Source organism: Gigantopelta aegis, chromosome 15 (assembly GCF_016097555.1).
Source record: "Gigantopelta aegis isolate Gae_Host chromosome 15, Gae_host_genome, whole genome shotgun sequence".
In the NCBI taxonomy this organism is placed as follows: Eukaryota; Metazoa; Mollusca; class Gastropoda; order Neomphalida; family Peltospiridae; genus Gigantopelta; species Gigantopelta aegis.
Genome location: NC_054713.1, coordinates 30,270,682 through 30,288,715, shown reverse-complemented (window position 1 = coordinate 30,288,715; position 18,034 = coordinate 30,270,682). Strand labels below are relative to the sequence as shown.

General features: G+C 38.5%; 1 protein-coding gene across 7 annotated transcripts; it reads right to left on the bottom strand.

Annotated features, from left to right (window-relative positions):
- Positions 1-950: 950 nt before the first annotated feature.
- LOC121390104 (galactoside alpha-(1,2)-fucosyltransferase 2-like) lies at positions 951-17,669 on the bottom strand. Of its 7 annotated transcripts, XM_041521830.1 has the most exons (4): positions 16,984-17,669; positions 16,203-16,389; positions 3,781-3,860; positions 951-2,501 (listed from the first exon to the last, which is right to left on the bottom strand). In XM_041521830.1, the coding sequence occupies exons 3-4, from the start codon at positions 3,824-3,826 to the stop codon at positions 1,270-1,272; spliced, it is 1,278 nt and encodes a 425-aa protein (XP_041377764.1). In that variant the 5' UTR covers positions 3,827-3,860; positions 16,203-16,389; positions 16,984-17,669; the 3' UTR covers positions 951-1,269. The 7 variants fall into 7 exon arrangements, with proteins under 7 accessions (XP_041377764.1, XP_041377762.1, XP_041377761.1 ...); XM_041521828.1 differs by having other exon boundaries at positions 16,203-17,669; XM_041521827.1 differs by lacking the exons at positions 16,203-16,389; positions 16,984-17,669 and adding an exon at positions 15,108-15,219.
- Positions 17,670-18,034: the final 365 nt, after the last annotated feature.

The following is an 18,034-nucleotide window of genomic DNA, read 5'->3' as shown; positions in this document are numbered from 1 at the left end:
GTTGAAAATAGATCAGAGTATGAACAACGGTGACGGGGACCATCCTCAGTTTATAACCATTTTAAGAAATGTTCGGCAAATAAAGTATTTTTACATTATTAAAATTGCAATTTATTTACATGATCTTACTTAGAATATAATTATCTCTATAACCAATGTATTTCTGGGTATCGTAATGTCGTGTAGTACATGCAAGTATCTCTATAAAAATATTTTTCTCATATTATTATGTACATACACATTTATTATTTTTGGCAAAGACCATACGAAATAAGCAATATTTCAGCCAAAGGTCATACAAAATGTATTTATCCATATAAAGCTTTAAATGTAAAACATAAGGTAAGATAGCGTTTTTTGTGTGTTTTTTTAAAGAAAAAAAAAAGAACCAAAAAAAAGCAGGATGTGTGTTTAAGTTGTTGGGGGAACAATGCAAGTCTTTCTAGTGCAGAAACCTCAGGATAGTCCCTTATAGTACTATATAATTGTGGGTAAAATAGTGAAACCACCATTTGTTGTAAAAAAATGCTAAATAAAGACTTTTTTTGACTTATCAGAATGTGTCGGACGTTACTGACTCAACTTTTTTTCTGTGACAGACGTTCAGGCCCGTACGCGGGGGGGGGGGGGGAGGAGGGTCGCGTACGCACCCCCCCCCCCCCCCCATAGTCTGCCGAGGTCCATCCGTGGACGTGTAAAAAAAAAAAAATTAGTCCGACGATGTGACAAATTCACTTCCCAGAATGCAGGAAAATGCATCTCCTGCATTCTAGATTTAAAAGAAATTCGGAGGGCATGCCCCTGGACCCCCCTAGCAACTCCGGCCCTTTGGGTCTTCGATTACGCACGCCCCCCTCCCCCCATACATTTCTGCGTACAGGCCTGGACGTTACATGTGACGGATGTTAGTTTTCTTTTCTTCTCTCAAATTCAAATCACATAATTTCAGGAATGATTGACATATTTATTATCTTTACCTTGATTAGTGTTAAGAGAATTACAAATGACATGATTATACACCTTTAGATTTTCTTCCGACATAAACAATTCATATTTTTTGTGACAGACGTTTCACCGACTTGAGCACATTGTTTCGACTGGTATATCAAAGTGTGTGGTATGTGCTATCCTGTCTGTGGAATGGTGTATGACTAGCAATGTATGCCTATATGTATTTTTGGCCTAAGGGATTTATCTTCCAAAGTCAGAACACCGCCATTTAATGCAGCGTTCGCATGGGTATCCAGTGTGGTGGATAGAATTCAGATTTCACAACAAAGGTATCCAATGTGGTGGGTAGTAGTCAGCCTTGTTGAATACCTTACTCCAGAATTGATCTTTTTCGTCATACGGATTTTTATAGTACAACACAGTGCCCCCAGCTAAATAGCCTCCCCACCATCCAAATGTCCCCACTGTCATAATAGTGTGATTGCATAGAGACAATATGGCCATATCCACTTCCGGAGAGTTCGTTTCTGATATCAGTTCCATCCCTGAATTTGTTTTTATGTGTTTTTTCACCCAAGTCATCGTATCACTACAAACAACAAAAACACAGTTTGAAAACCTAGACACATAATACGCCATTGCGTTTCTGATATATTCTGGCGGAGCGACGTAATTTCCGGACTTTCTGGCTACTTCGGAATCTTTATTACCTCTTCTTATATGAACTCCTATTAGAGTTATCTCCCCTGGACTTTTTAACTGATATTTTTCACGAAATCCTCGAATTCGTTTCTCGGCAACGGACTTGATGTGATCTTTAAATCTTAACTGATGACGAATATTTGATTCCACATGGCTAAAATACTTCCACGACTGTAACAGATTGTCAATTGTGTAATTACGATTTCGAGGCATTTCTAGAAACGTTTCGTCATACATACAACATTTTTCTGAAGTTACTCTTTTGAATTTTTTAAAAATGTTTGCATCTGGTAAAACCTTTGCTTCCAGATGGAATATTTGTCTAAGACGATGGTTTGCTTGTAGAGCTACTGTCATGTTCCTGCTGTTAGCTAGACCCACCAGCGATGCATAGAGATAGATTAAGTTTCCAAGACCGACACCGCTAATTATATTAGTCGCAAGATAAAATGTATCATCGTTAGAGTGCACATAACTGGTCTCTTTCGTTTTGTCTGTTTTGTTTTTTATTACACTCGTGGTTTTTGTTGTTTTCTGTGTAGTACTTATGACACTGGTTCTCGGTTTGGTTTTCCGTTTATTACTTGGGAACCAGCTAAAGTTTTTATCTGTTGTACTGGGTCTCTGCACTTTCGGGAACCAGTTAATGTTTTTATTAACTGTACTCGTGTGTTGTGTTTTGGGCAACCAGCTACTATTGCTGTTATCCACTAATCTGGTGTCACTTCCATTTACATGCAGCTCGCTGTGTCCTAAAACTAACGCCGCCCAGTTCCAAGTATAACTGTGCATCGCCAGGCCAATTATTCCGCATATTCCAAATATCATTCCACACTTCAAGGTGGGAACTGCAAAAGAAAAAAATATTGGTGTCTTTTATGTAAAGTTTAAAGTTGGTTTTGTTTAACGACACCATTAGAGCACATTGATTTATTAATCGTCTGCTTATTGGATATCACACATTTGATAATTCTGAAATACACTTGTAGTCTTGTTATACAGTTACCACATGAGGATTCCACAACATTGAAGTGGAGCCTACAGGTCAACAACATCAGACCCCAGTATGCCAAGTTACTGGTACGCGACAATTCTGACGTCTCACACTTGACTGGAGGCTACCGGAGAGAGAGAGAGAGAGAGTGAGTGAGTGAGTGAGTGAGTGAGTGTGTGTGTGTGTGTGTGAAGCGAATCCCTTGAACTATCGACAACGGCGACTTTGATATTCACCTCACCAGATCTGATTCCGGGAAGACTTCAGTGGTCAGCCATCGAGATCCACGGGTGATCAAGGGATCTTTAAACAGGGACTTCTGCTCACGTATATGGACACTCAGGCGATCCACAGAATCACCCAGATCATCTTTGGCAATGCCTATGTCTACGTGATCAAGCACCTCTTCTTTTGGACTGACCATCTTCCACACTACAACTTCCCTTAACTTATCCAGTCGTCGTAGACGCCAACCTTCAGCAAATCTTTGCCTCCAAATAATATAAGGGCTTAGTCAGACTTTAAATTTGTTTGGCTTCCATTCAAAATTTTATGTGGGGTTGGGTTATTTTTTATTTTTTTAAGTAGTCTGACGCACGTTATTTTTGGCAGCTCGTCAAAATTCCTCAAACCACTTGAAACCTTTTCGGCCGAGCAGTGAAAGTTTATTTTTGGATTTAACTTCTTCTTTTTTTGTTCCAGACATGAGTAGAATGATCAGTTCTCCATGTTTGGCTTTAAGTCTTTGTCCTAACTATTAAATTAATTCCAAATTCCGCCCAACTCAAACTTCACCCCCCCCCCTCCCCCCCTCCCTTACTTAGAAGTTAATCCCGGGATGGGCGTGTTCGAAACCTTCGAGGTATGTGGGCACCTTAAACCAGTTACCCAACCTACCATATGCAGTTAAGGTGATCTTAGCGCTAAGATCGCTTCGTGGTGGTGGTACGGGTCCCAGGACAGACAGTCCAGATAGATGAGGTGTGTGCCCAGCAAAGCGTGCTTAAAACTTAATTTGATTGAAGCACGAAAACAAGAATAAATGAAACGAGTAATAACCGATTTACTTAAATGTTCATCTCACTGTTAGTCTGACGTATTTCGATACATCGCGCCTGCAGCTGTATAGTTACCTGGCAGTTTCCTCTTCTTCTTGGTCGGCGTGGACTCACCATGCATCTTAGTAGTAATGGTTCCAGTTAGTGGAAATCACCTACAAATATACACAGACAGACATATATTTAAGTATCACCTTATGCACACAATAACAAGCAATGTGCGTATACCGTTGAAGAAATACATGTCCCCTACCGGGTCAAACGAATTTTCGTATCTCCTAAGTTCTAAGGGCTCATAACTCTGTGTGAAAATGGGTCAGTACATGATAAAGGTATATGCACAGTTTATCTCGATATCTTCAGGCGCTGTAAAACCAACAATGTCCGGAATTTTTTTTTCCATATCTCCTACGTCCATTCCATTCCAATATTTATTTACATGCTTATATACCACTAGGGTTTCAAGCATGTCTGTCCCGGGCCCGGTCTCTGGATAGCGTCCAATAGCATTTAATATCTCTGTGAAAATTGAAAAATGGTTCGAAGCTTCTGAATAAAAAAAGTTCGTTTTGTTTAACACCACTAGATCACATTGATTTATTATTCATCGGCTATTGGGTGTCAAACATTTTGTACGTATAGTCTTAGAGAGGAATCCCGATACATTTTTTTCCCATTAGTAATAAGGGATCTTTTATATGCACCATCCCACAGACCATACCACGGCCTTTGATATACCAGTCGTCGTGCACCTGCTGGAACGAGAAATAGCTCAATGGGTCCACCGATGGGGATTGATTCCAAACCGACCGTGCACCAGGCGAGTGCTTTACCACTGGCCTACGTCCCTCCCCGTGCTCAGTAAAGAACGCTTTCATAACTTCCGTTCATAGTAATGTGAAGCTGTCTATTTATTTATCACTCTATTACCTTTTATGTCCAAGCATAAGCGTATGAGGCTGGAGCAAAACCTCAAATTCGGGCAAAAATTAAACAGATATTCGGGGAAAATGTGCTAACCTGAGACCGTTTTAAAAATGTATTTTCCTCATTCTATCCTCAAAATTAGTTGTAATCCATGTAAAAAATACGCAGTGATGTCTTTGAAACCCTATATAGCTGTTTGGTAGTAATGCTAATATGAATAACTGTTGTTTTCCAGATTCGGCCATTTTTGTTTTAATTCGGGCAAAAGCCAGCATGCCTCCGTACAAAAATGGGAGCCCGTACGCTTATGCGAGTCAAGTATGGGGACACAGCCCCCGACCCCCAAACTTCCACCCGCCGACCCCCCTCCCCACCCCCACCACTCACAAGAGGTTCTTATGGGCCTGCCAAGCACTGTCGTAGGAATTTCAAGATGGCCACCAGTATTGTCTCATATTTATATTTTGAGTATAACTTGCTTTATAATAAACCTACTTTTGTGTCTAGTCATAGATTTTAGGGTCTAAAAAATCTAATTTCTTGATTAATGTGAAATTGCATCACAGGAATTTTAACATGGCCGCCAATATTACCCTAAATTATGTTCTAAATATAACGTACATCGCTATAAATCTTGCATAATACTAGGTTTTGGGGGTTATGGAACCCATTTAAAGCATCTACTAGGTTGGTCTGAGATTACATCATAGGAAATTCAAGATGGCCGCCACTAATGCTACCAGTGTACGTTTGTAATATAACGTGCTTCACAATAAACCAAGAATAATACTTTTTATGTCTTGTCATATCACACAGCGATTCTTTCGTACAATTCTGAATAAAAAGCAGTGATCTCGCTTTCATCTACTCGTGTCATTCCCTTCTCACACACCCCTCTCCTGTTGCCGTGGTCCTAACTGGTCTTTTTTTTTTTAAATCCCACTAGCACTCCGACGAACATTCAGTATACAGGCAGTGTGTAACAGATGCTGACAGTTCATTTGGACGTCAAACATATGGTCATTCTGACATTTCATTATTGTGAGACAGACTAGGTTTCTGTTATAATCAATTACACATTGAATTTAAGATTCCAGTGGACATACAATTATTTCGAAATATATTGCGTTTTCCATAGTTTGAATACAGCTGCCACGTCCTCTATATTACATTTCAAGGTCAAAATGACATCAAATTATATAAAAGACCCATAAAATGATCATGAATGACATCTCATTTATCATTCTATTTGTTAGTTCTCATTTTTGTCATTTTAAATATAATAAACAGCTGCCATCTTGGATTTAAAGATCGGGGTGATCTCAACTTGCAAAAATAACCTCACCAATTGATTGTGCATCGTCTTTCCAGTGCAAACAGGCAATTCACTTACGATTTATCATAAATATTTCGAAAGTTCCAGCGATTTCCAATTATGACTGTGGTAGAGAACGGCCATCTTGGATTTCAATGTCAAGATTACAAACCCACCGGAACATTATGTACGTTCTATGTAATGAAAATAAGACTCCTTATTCATTATTCTAACTCCCATATTAAGTGAGATATGGTGGTTTCCGATTTTCAGTATGGCCACCGACGGCCATGATAGATTTGGTCATCTGGCGGAGTTATCGGGAAATTTTGTGAGGGCACATGAGGGCTAAATTGTTTCTAAAGGTTCCAAAGACTTAAAATCCACCCTCAAACTTTGGTCCCCACAAAAATGGCCATGGGGCAGCCAGATATGACCCCTCTATTTTGCAAACATTAGGGGCATCCAGAAACACAAAGGTTGTGGAATTGTAAGTAATGTTAGCTGTTTTAAACTGTCAAAAGCAGGTTTATACTATCTGAAAATAAGTTAGTCCTGTTCCACCTTGTAAAACGAAGGTCAACGTATCTAAAACAAACGAAGAAAAAGATAAGAGACAAAGGGAGAGAAACATTAAGGTACAATGGCGATGAAAAATAAAGTGACAATGGCGTCGGCGTAAAGAGTGCCAAATCGTGTATTGGGTGTACATTTCAGCACGATTTGTCACCGCGGGGTCAAAACACATTTCGGGGTGACAAATCGTGTATCGGCTGTATATTTTAGCACGATTTGTCGTGACTTTTCACATGAAGACTTCCAAATTTTAAAAATGAAGCGTATCATGGAATCCCTTCAATTGTAGTTTAATTAAAATGTTTTGGATCATACAATAACTAGGTTTGGTATTCCAAATGAGTGTAATTTCTATTTATAATCCATATTTAGAGAAATAAGGCCCACTAAATCCGTGATTGAGCGCCTTTAATATAGAACTTTGAATTATTTTGTTAAGGCCCAAGAAAAGAAGACCGGTTTTATTTTAATGTGGCGAGGCATTGCATTAATATAGCTAAGTTTGAATTTGAATGACTTCATTGTTTCAATGACGTAACTTACATCGCTTTACAATAACAATAAACTGGGAAAATACCAAGGACAAAATTGCTAATCAAATGTTTTGATTTGAGAATTACTAAAGCACCTGACTGTGTTTGTAGAAAATATTGTATTTAAAAATTGTACTATTTACGAAATATGGATTTGAAGTGAAATTACGGTAACACATGTTATATTTAACCTGTACTTTCTTAATAGATGATACAATCGAATGAAAGAAAGAAGTTTTCGTGTTGCCGCTGTATTTTGAGTATTTGAAAATAATTTATTAAACGCACTTTGTTAGATAAAATTATGTTGTTGTTTTTTAATTGCATTTAGCTACTATTACGAGTTATTTATAAGTTCGCGGAAGTAGATTTCTATTTCAAACGGATACTCCATTGACATCAGTTGATGTATTCATACGTCAGTAAAATGAGGTCATGGCGTCGTAAATGTTTACATTTTGAAAATGTCAAAGCGATTACTTTACCGACCAAGGCGTGTCGGGCCGCTACGCCTAACGGCCCTGGGGAAACCCGTGTTTTCAGGATATACAACAAATGCCACGGTAATTGTAGGAGGGTGATAAATAGAATACTAAATTCGTGGCCGTTTAATACCATTTATCTTACAACTCGTTCTTTAAAAATAGAACTTTTTAAAGATAGATATGTTTTTAAGTAACTCGGTGTAAAATAAATTATATCAAACGGCCACTCGTTTGGTATCCTCTATCGGGGGTGACAAATCGTGTATCGGCTGTACATTTTAGCACAATTTATCACCACAGGGTGACAAAATATTTCGGGGTGACAAATCGTGTCGCAGGATACCGATTTTAGCACGATTTGGCACGATTTGGCACGATTTGGCACCTGATTCGGCACGATTTGTCACGCACGTTAAAGTTAAAAGAAATGTTGCTGACTGCATAGAAGATGTGACAGTCCTTTTATATGATTCGTGCATCCGAAACGGAATGCTCATATTAATGGAACTAATACTACTACACACATGTGACAATTAAAACAAATAATAATAAATAATTACATGTAACATTTAAAAATAAATAAATAAATTTCAAACTCACATTGGGCCGATACATACAGGATCATTTGTACAAGCTGACGCCGTTGTAATCAATATCGACCTCGGGCATAAGGCTGGCACTAAGTACAGGGTTCCCAGCGAGTTTTAACGACTCAGTGGGTAGGTGTAAGACCACTAACTAACCCACTGTCCTGGACAGACAGACCAGATAGCCGAGGTATGTGCCCAGGATATGGTGCTTGAACCTTAATTGGATATAAGCAAGTTGAAATGAAAATATCATCAATGTAGCCTACACTACACCGACTTCTCTCTCACTAACCACTAACAACTTACCCACTGTCCTGGACAGCTAAGGTGTGTGCCCAGGACAGCGTGCATGAACCTTAATTGGATATACGCATTGAAATAAATTGACGTGAAAATGTAAACAACATAGCCTAATGTGAATGGTTGACTAACTTTATTGTTGAATTCTGCCAATATCATCATGTGTTCTATTGACAACAGGTGGTAAGGAAATAACGCTGTTCTCATATCGACCCATTCAATAACATTTTCCCAACCACAATTACATTAATTGTGTAGTCTGTAGCTCGTCGCAGATTTATAGATTGTTTTCAGGGCCGTAGCTAGCGGGAGAGGGGGGGGGGGGGCATTTGCCCCCCTCCCAGAAAAAATCCGGGAAAAATTATAGAAACTTATGAAAATAATCTTCTTAACCGTTTAAGTAGTTTTAGACTATTAACTAGTCAGTTGTTTGCCCCCCCCCCCCCCAACAAAAAATCCTAGCTACGGCCCTGTAAGGTGTTTGACATGCAGTAAGCTTATGGAACTATTAAACAGCTCATATTTTGAACACAAGAAGTTTGCTTTGTTTAACGATACCACTAGAGCACATTAATTGATTAATCATCAACCATTGGATGTCAAATATATGGTAATTCTTACATACTACTTAATTTAAAGAGTTTTACGGCTTTTATATATTGTTTGGCTAATTGGAGCTGGAATTTGGAATTTCGTAATTATTTTCAGACATCCCCCAAAAGTTGAAGTGCCCTTCCCCCAAAAGCCAATGAAGGAAGGAAGGAAGTAAATGTTTTATTTAACGATGCGCACTCAACAAATTTTATTTACGGTTATATGGCATCACACGTATGGTTAAGGACCACACAGATATTGAGAGAGGAAACCCGCTGTCGCTGCTTCATGGACTACTTTTTTCGATTAGCAGCAAGGGATCTTTTATATGCACCATCCAACAGACAGGATAACACATACCACGGCCTTTGAAAAGCTAATGCATACTATGCATTTATGACTTTTTATTGGACGTCATAATAGGGCCGAAGTTACAAAGCCTGTGTATGTGTTACGCGCGTGTAACTAGTAGGAGTGTAACGAATATACATAGTGGCGAATACGACACATATCACGAATACGACACATATCGCGAATACGACACATATCACGAATAAGTATTCACGTCCACGAATACAAGTGAAAACGTTTTGTAAAAAGGAAGAACAGTATTTTTTTTTTTTTAAACTAAAAGCTCATTAATCTATTGTCTAGTCGAAAATCACGTTCTTTTTAAGGAACACTAACACATCCATAATTTCACAGGAAAGTGCACCGTAAACCACTTGCACCGATCAGTGATCCATAACTGGTTCAACAAAGGCCATGGTTTGTGCTATCATGCCTGTGGGAAGCGCAAATAAAAGATCCCTTGCTGCTAATCGGAAAGAGTAGCCCATGTAGTGGCGACAGCGGGTTTCCTCTCAAAATCTATGTGGTGGTTTCACTACGCTGGCTTATCCAGGTCAAAAACAAAGCCATGATTTTGAAAGTGGAACACTTTTGACGGGCTCGTACCGATCTCGGTTTTCATTGGCTTATCACAAGTATAGAATTCCCCAACTAGAGATCACGTGAGATTTCGCAATTTTTGAACAAATTTAACTGTCTTGATTGAGGGGTCGTCTCATATCTCCAAAACATATTTATATCCATAGAGGTATGGTACAACGCCTTTCCAGGGGTCGGTGAGTGGGGGATTTGCCTTGACATTTTGACAGTGGCCAGCTGTTGGCATACGCGTTACATGTAAGGGGGTGTTACTAATTACGTAACGCTCTAGGGGTAGAGGAAGAGGATACCGTGTTCGATTTACGTAACATTTTTCAGACTATATGTTATTTTTATTCATTACTTAGACCTTAAAAGGTGGGGTTTTTTAAATGCGCGGTCAGTCTTGGATCGATCCCCATCGGCGGGTATACAAAAAGACCATGGTATGTGATATCCTGTCTGTGGGATGGTACATATAAATAATCCCTTGCTAACAAAAATGTAGCGGGTTTCCAAAGCGCGTGTGCAGAGATTTCAGCGGGGTTGGGGTTATAGACTGTGTTAAGCAAAGTTTATATGGGGCCATGCTCAAACAAAAAAAAACATTTCAATTTTTTTTAAGCTTGGGCAAGCAAGTAAGGGTTTCGACCTCCCCCTGCACATGCATCCGATTCCTCTCTAAGATTATATGTCAAAATTACCAAATGTTAGACATCCAACAGCAGATGGAAGGAAGAATAGGATATGTTTTATTTAACGACGCACTCAACACATTTTATTTACGGTTGTATGGGGTCGGATGATTATTAAATCAATATGCTTTATCTTTGATGTCGTTAAACAACCACCCCACCCCCTACCCCCACCCCCAACATTACCCTTTCCAAACGAAATAATATTTATTTGAATTTGTCGATTTTAACACGTAAAATTAAGAAGTGAAAACGTTCATTGTCTACTTTAGTATATTTTATTTTAAAAATATATACATGATTAATGTGTTACTAGTATACAAACTAAACTTTGAAAGTTCTACTAACACTTTATAAAATATCAATTCTGAAATAGGAAGGTACGACTGTCGATAATACGTTGTCAAGATCAAACCGGTTTTAACTACAGCGCAAGATTTCTCTTTTAATTTTTTGAGACGAACCCTACAATTTGAAATCGGCAAAGGCACGTTTTAACTGAAACTGACAACAGGCTGTTGTTCGTGCTTTGCCGAGCGACACAGGCGACGAATCAAGCGTATATGTTTGACGATATCACACGACTTTTTTAAAAGTGCATTTGAGCTTGTATTTCACATTTGTACATGATGTTATAATATAGTAACCAGATAATGTAACTTTAATTCGAGGCAAAATTGTATTTTCACTTACCTTTTTTTTTTGTACCACCGTAGACCGAATATTTATATTGTTGTATGATGTACCTTCTATATACAAGGTGTGTTGCCCTTTACAATGAAACTGATATCATAATACACGGATGGCTTGTCATGACACACAAAGAACTAGGATTATGATGGTAATACGAATAAACCAACTGCAGTTGTGTAAAGTATGACACAGCATTGGCGCCAACGTGAAAAGAGTAATGTAAGAGAAAATTGTAAAATAACAACAAAAAAACAAACAACCGAAAACCAACACAAAAGCCATTTATAGTGTCAGAACATTTTTCTTTGAAGCGAAATGCATCAAAATAAGTCTGTAAATAAGTCACTAAAATATCAGTCACTCAGTGTTATTATTGAAGGGTCAATCATATTGTTAGTACTACACATGTTAACAATGTCCGTCCAACACACTAATTAAGAAAGAAGGAATGTATGGCCTTCGTAGATTAGGCCCAGAGTGAGGTTTCCTAAGTAACATTTGGATTTCAATATGAGTAATGGTAGTTCCGGTTATAGGCCACAACAAAATGGTAAAAGTTATACAAACACATGTACCTACTATCACCCCAACAAATGGGTTTTAAATCAAGTAACTCGAAAATGATCGATGTAAAGGTATTTGACGTCAAACATTGGATTGTTGTGGTGTTAGAGCGGGAATCGTTTACTACCGTGTGGTGGGCAGCGATTGTTAGAAAATGACATAGCTTGGTCTCTGACTGTAGAGGGCTAGACGGACATTTGGACAGATATTCAGCCCTGGCTACAGTCAGAGTACTCGGGCTAGGTTATATGGCGTCGGACATATAGTTAAGGACCACACAGATATTGTGAGGGGAAACCCGCTGTCGCCACTTCATGGGCTACTCTTTTCGATTAGCAGCAAATGATATTTTATGTGCACCATCTCACAGACAGGATAATACATACCACGGCATTTGATATACCAGTCGTGGTGCACTGGCTAGAGTGAATTATAGCCCAATGCGCCTACCGACGGGGATCGATCCCAGACCGACCGCGTATCCAGCGACGCCGAAATGGTCGCCAATGCGACCAAAATGTTGGCGTGGCGACTGATTGAATTTATTATTATCGCCATCTGGCGACTGACTCCAAAAACGTCTAAGTATTAAATTAGTTTGGCATGTGCGTTCAGAGTCCTAACAGCGAAAACCAATGGAATTTGTTAACATCATTGTGCAGTCAAAACACTTTGTTATTTACGAAGTTGTCCGATTGATCACTATGAATTCCGTATTAATTTTCGGTACCGTTCGGAACTCATGGCTGATTTTAATGATTTGGCTAAAACAATCCAGATACTTGCTAAAACAATCCAGATATTTCGATCGGTGTGTTATTTTAATGCACACAACCATTTGGAATATCTCAACTGATATCGATTTCTGGATCATGTATGTAATCGGCCGACTAAACATGTTCCGAATACTATATTGTACTTGTCACAAGTCAAGGGTAATATGTAGTATATATATTGGTGTATATATTGGTTGTGTATATTTTATTAATGAGCTACAGAGTCACTGGGTTTTATTTGTGTGTTTTTGGTAAGGGAAAGCCAGAACATTGCATTTAGTTAGCTTGTCAGTTCATTGTTAGTGTACTTTAAGCAATGTAGGAGTAGAGTGTTTAATTAAAGTAGAGAGATTGGGGTATAGCTTGGAGTGCGATGAAAGCAGTGTAGCTTGGGTGAGTGAGTGTTTTTGTGGAATAAAAGGAGTGCATTTGATATTATGAATTACTTGAACATTTTGAGAGAGAGAGAGAACTATGGTGTTTGAAAAGCTGGTAGAAGAGCGTGAGTAAATATATATATTTGTTATTTTATTGAATGTATAAAATTATGTTTTGTGCATTGTATAATAAGTACAGTACAACGTAGTTATTGGAATTTTTTTAATTGTAGTTTTTATCACCTGATATCACCAATGAAAGTGGATCGTGATATGGTTGTGGTGGATTTCTCAGTGGAAGGAGAACATGGTGAATTTCTCAGTGGAATGATAACATGGTGTATTTCTCAGTGGAATGAGAACATGGTGAAATTGATGTTGAAACATGGTGATTTAAATGATATTGTGATTTAAGACAGATTGTTGTTTATTCAGACTAAGTAATGGGGGTAAAATGACTTATGATTTCATTTAACTTAGTAAATGAGACATTATTTTTTTTAAAGCATCAGCGCTTTGAAGTTTGAACTTTATTGGTTAACTTATAAACAATATTATGTGACGACATAATATTGTTTTATTTGGTTTCTTTTTTCATTATTTTGTGCATTATGGGTTGGGGTGAGAGAATGGTGTGTGGAGTATGTGGTTAAAAGAAAGTATGAAAGCGTGTGTGGGGATTATATATGTATATTTTTTTTTTTGACTACTTGCCATCGAGATTGCACAAAGTAACTTTTACTGGCCCGAATCCAGAAAACGCTGGCCTCGGGCATCAGGCAACCGTATTCTAGAACCCCTGCAAAAAGTTTCAGTTTCCGTGGCTTCAGCATGACGATAATACTGACACAATGCACTGTGCCTATTGTAGAAAAATTAGCAAGCATGTTGCTGGCACAAATCAAATGAGGGGAGACCGGTTTTTTGTATACCCACCACCCACAAAATAATATTTTATTTAAACGGTAGGATACGTAGGAAAACAATAGCAGACATATGAGGCAGCAAATTATAATTACAGTCCCTCCCATCTCCATGTGATTCAATTCTGAAATGGTCCTCAATTCAAATTCATGATTGAGTGAAAACTAAACAATTTCATTGTTTCAAACTATTTAATCCAGCAGCATCAGTCATGTAGAATGACAATTTTATGATGGTTTCAACACATGCATAAATAATACAAAAAGATTAGTGTGGCTAATAACATTTTAAGCTTGGCGAGTAAGTTTTTTTTGTCCACTAGCCAGAGAAGAATAAGTTATAAAACTGAGCGTAGAACACTGAGCTGCGAACGCCTTACCATTGGGCTACGTCCCGCCCCTGAAAAATGATGATTAGGTTTGAACGGCTTGCAGTGAACTCGTATGGAAATCTTACTTGTATGGGGGAAAATGCAGTGAACTCCTATGGAAATCTTACTTGTATGGGGGAAAATGCAGTGAACTCATATGGAAGACTTACTCGTATGGAAATTACAAACTTATATATCCAATACTGTATAGCAACTTGTGTGTAGTTTTTATGCAGAGTTTGACAAATCCGCTCCAAAATCCACCCAGTTAACTTCACTCGGAACCATGGCAGACTCGCCTTGTGTGGTTTGGCACCGACCAGTAACAAGATGACATCACGCCGTGGAATGCGACTCTTGCCTACAATGGACACACAGGACATACGACACAAAATATATAACATGACACGAAAATAGGTGACTGCTGTTGACGCACAAACTGCGGTTGACACGCAAATAGTTGACTGATGGTGACATAAATAAGAAGCATGTATACAAAACAAGTGTCAAAATACACATTTAAGAGAAATATCAAAGTATATCTGCATATCCAAACATCCTCATACGAGTTCACCGTGATTTTTTACATACAAGTTCGTTTTCCATACGAGTTTTCTGTTTCCCGTTTGAACAGGAGGCGGACTGGGCGAGTAACTACACGCCAACAAGAGTCCGCGGCGAAGTATCAATCCAACTTAAAACTATGTTCCTATATCTTTGTTTAGTTCAAGAACAAATTGCTTTTTCACTTACCTTGTTTTTTGTTCCACCGTAGACTGAATATTTTTATCGTTGAATGTTAGTTATACCGTCTATATAGGCTACTAGGTGTGTTACCTTTTACACTGAACTTCGTATCGCAATACACGCATGGCTGGTCATGCACGAAAAACACAAGGCTTTGGGGTGAAGTCAACGCTGGTGACGCCTCACGAAATACGGGTTCTATCTGAAATCAGTCTAGCAAGTCGTTTTCGTACACAATTAAAAATAATAAATAACATAAAAATACGGCGTATTCAACTTGCATTAACTATGAAACGAAATAAAAATATGTAGAAACTGATGTACAGATCGATTTTATTTATTTATTGTTTGTTTGTTTGTTGTACCGAAGGCCTAATTTACGTAGGTAGAATGTGTACATGTTGTACGTTTTTTCGTGACTAACATTAATTCGGGCCAGCTGCAAAATGGAGTAAAAAATATTATTATTATTTTTTATCAATACTTTTTTCATAAGTGATAATGATGTTGGAGTATAATGTCTGTGAATTTATATAAAACTTTATTATGAATTTTTTAAACAAGGATATTTTAAAAACTATCGTCAATGGTTTCGGTACCAGACGTTTCCACTCCCAAGTCAGTTTGCCCCCAACTATTTGTCGGTTCGCCCGTCCCCAATATTATGTTAGGTAGTAAAGTTGATATTGAATAATATGCATGGGTGTTAGTGATCACATGACTTATTTTACCTATAAACGTAGTAATGTTTCATAAATTTGATTTTTGTTTCCTTATCGATATTAAAAAATAAAGGACACACCAAAACCCAAGTGGGGGTCAACAAGAGAGTGGGTTACTTGTTAGTGAGAGAAAATAGGGTTTAGTGGTCTTGCACCTACCCACTAAGTCGTTAAAACTCGCTCTGGGTGGGAGCCGGTACCGAGCTGCGAACCCAGTACCTACCAGCCTTATGGCCGATGGCTTAACCATATGTCCGACGCCATATAACTGTCAATAAAATGTGTTTAGTGCGTCGTTAAATAAAACATTTCCTTCCTTCAATACAAACGTGGATGGCGGTGTGCTACCATGAAGCATATCAACGTAAAAATGTCTTACCTTTTCTTCTTGTCCGTCCATTCCGACGCTGGTGAAGTAGGCCACTTTGTCATTACCGTAACGTTGTAGTTGACGGATGGCATCACGTCGCCGACGTTGTCGTTGACGATCAGAGATGTCCATTTTGTACTAAGTCATCTAGTCTATGTAGTAAGTCACGAATTCACTGTGGTACGTCACAAATTCACTGTTGTAAATCACGAATTAACTGTTGTAAGTCACGAATTCACTGTTGTAAGTCACGAATTCACTGTAGTAATCACGTATTCAGTGTACTAAACCAGGTAGTAATAACGTACTCAATGTAGTAACTCGTATTCACTGTAGTAAGTTAACTTGCGTATTCGCCATAGTAACTGAACTGAACTTTATTTACAATGAGGCCGTATTCTACGGCATATGAGGACATGTTTACATAGAACAATTAATACATTGTGACAAAATGGTGAAAGTACAATAACATACATAAATACAAAAACACACAGAAAATCAGCCAGAGGGTTTGAAAGTATTCATAACTAAGTTACAAAAATATAGAAGTACTCAATGTATAACTCACGTATTCACCGGTTAAGAACGTACTCAATGTAGAAAATCAAGTATTCGCCGTTGTAACAACGTACTCAATGTAGTAAGTCGCGTATTTGCCATAGTAACTAAACACTCAATGTACTAACTCACCTATTCACTATAGTAACAAAACACTCAATATAATAAATGACGTATTCTCTACACTAACTCACGGAGAAACCATATTTCAGTAAGGTTCTATTTCATTTACCATTAAACTTTGTAGAAGACCGTAGATACCACGTTAGCGTTGTGTGCTGTTCCCGTGAAAGACTTCCTTGTTAAAAAGTAGGCGTAGTTAGTATTACAGGTCACGGATATAACATTCAGTCAACCGCATAATGGGGCCAATAAGAAAGAAAGAAAGAAATGTTTTATTTAACGACGCACTCAACACATTTTTATTTACGGTTATATGGCGTCAGACATATGGTTAAGGACCACACAGATTGTGAGAGGAAACCCGCTGTCGCCACTACATGGGCTACTCTTTCCGATCAGCAGCAAGGGATCTTTTATTTGCGCTTCCCCTGTGTAGACAGAGCTAATACTACATAACCTGTTCTTTTGGTCTTGAATTTGCATCCGAAGTCAGGAATAGAATCTATCCATGTCCCGAGTCAGACCCCCAATCCTATGTACACATGTATATGCATGTGTATATATGATTTTATAAAATTTAATGGTTTAAAAAAAAAAGTTTGATGGGGTAGGGGTGGGGGTTCCCGTGGGCCTCCTTCCTACACCACTGCAGGGACGGTGCATGGCCGTAACACTTTTCCAAGTGGCACTTTCGTGGGTTATATTTGTTGTATCTGTGAAAATGTCCTTCTTAATTTAATTTGAAAGAAGAGTCTGGCAACCTCGAACCGTACCACTATATTCTACACTGCCGCCCCTGCTCTGGAACCCTCCCCGCCTCACCCTTTTGAGGTCTAGTTTAGCTCGTGCTCGTCGTGGTTTCTTGTTTCCTGTAATACGCAACAGTAGAGCATGTGGCAGTGGGAACACAGGCTTGGAACAGATATGTTAAAAAAAGGTGTCATATTTATTGACCATATTAAATAATTGTTGTAATCCTTAGGGATGAAATGGTCACTGCAGATCCTATCCCATCGTGATGGTCCTTTCCATTACGCACGGGTTCTGTTTAACCACGACCCAACCAGGCCGGTTATTGATTTGCATGTTCTTATTGCTGTATGAGCCGTGTTTTCTTTAACAACAAAATGAGGACGCGCACTCGCATAGGATTGTAGCTG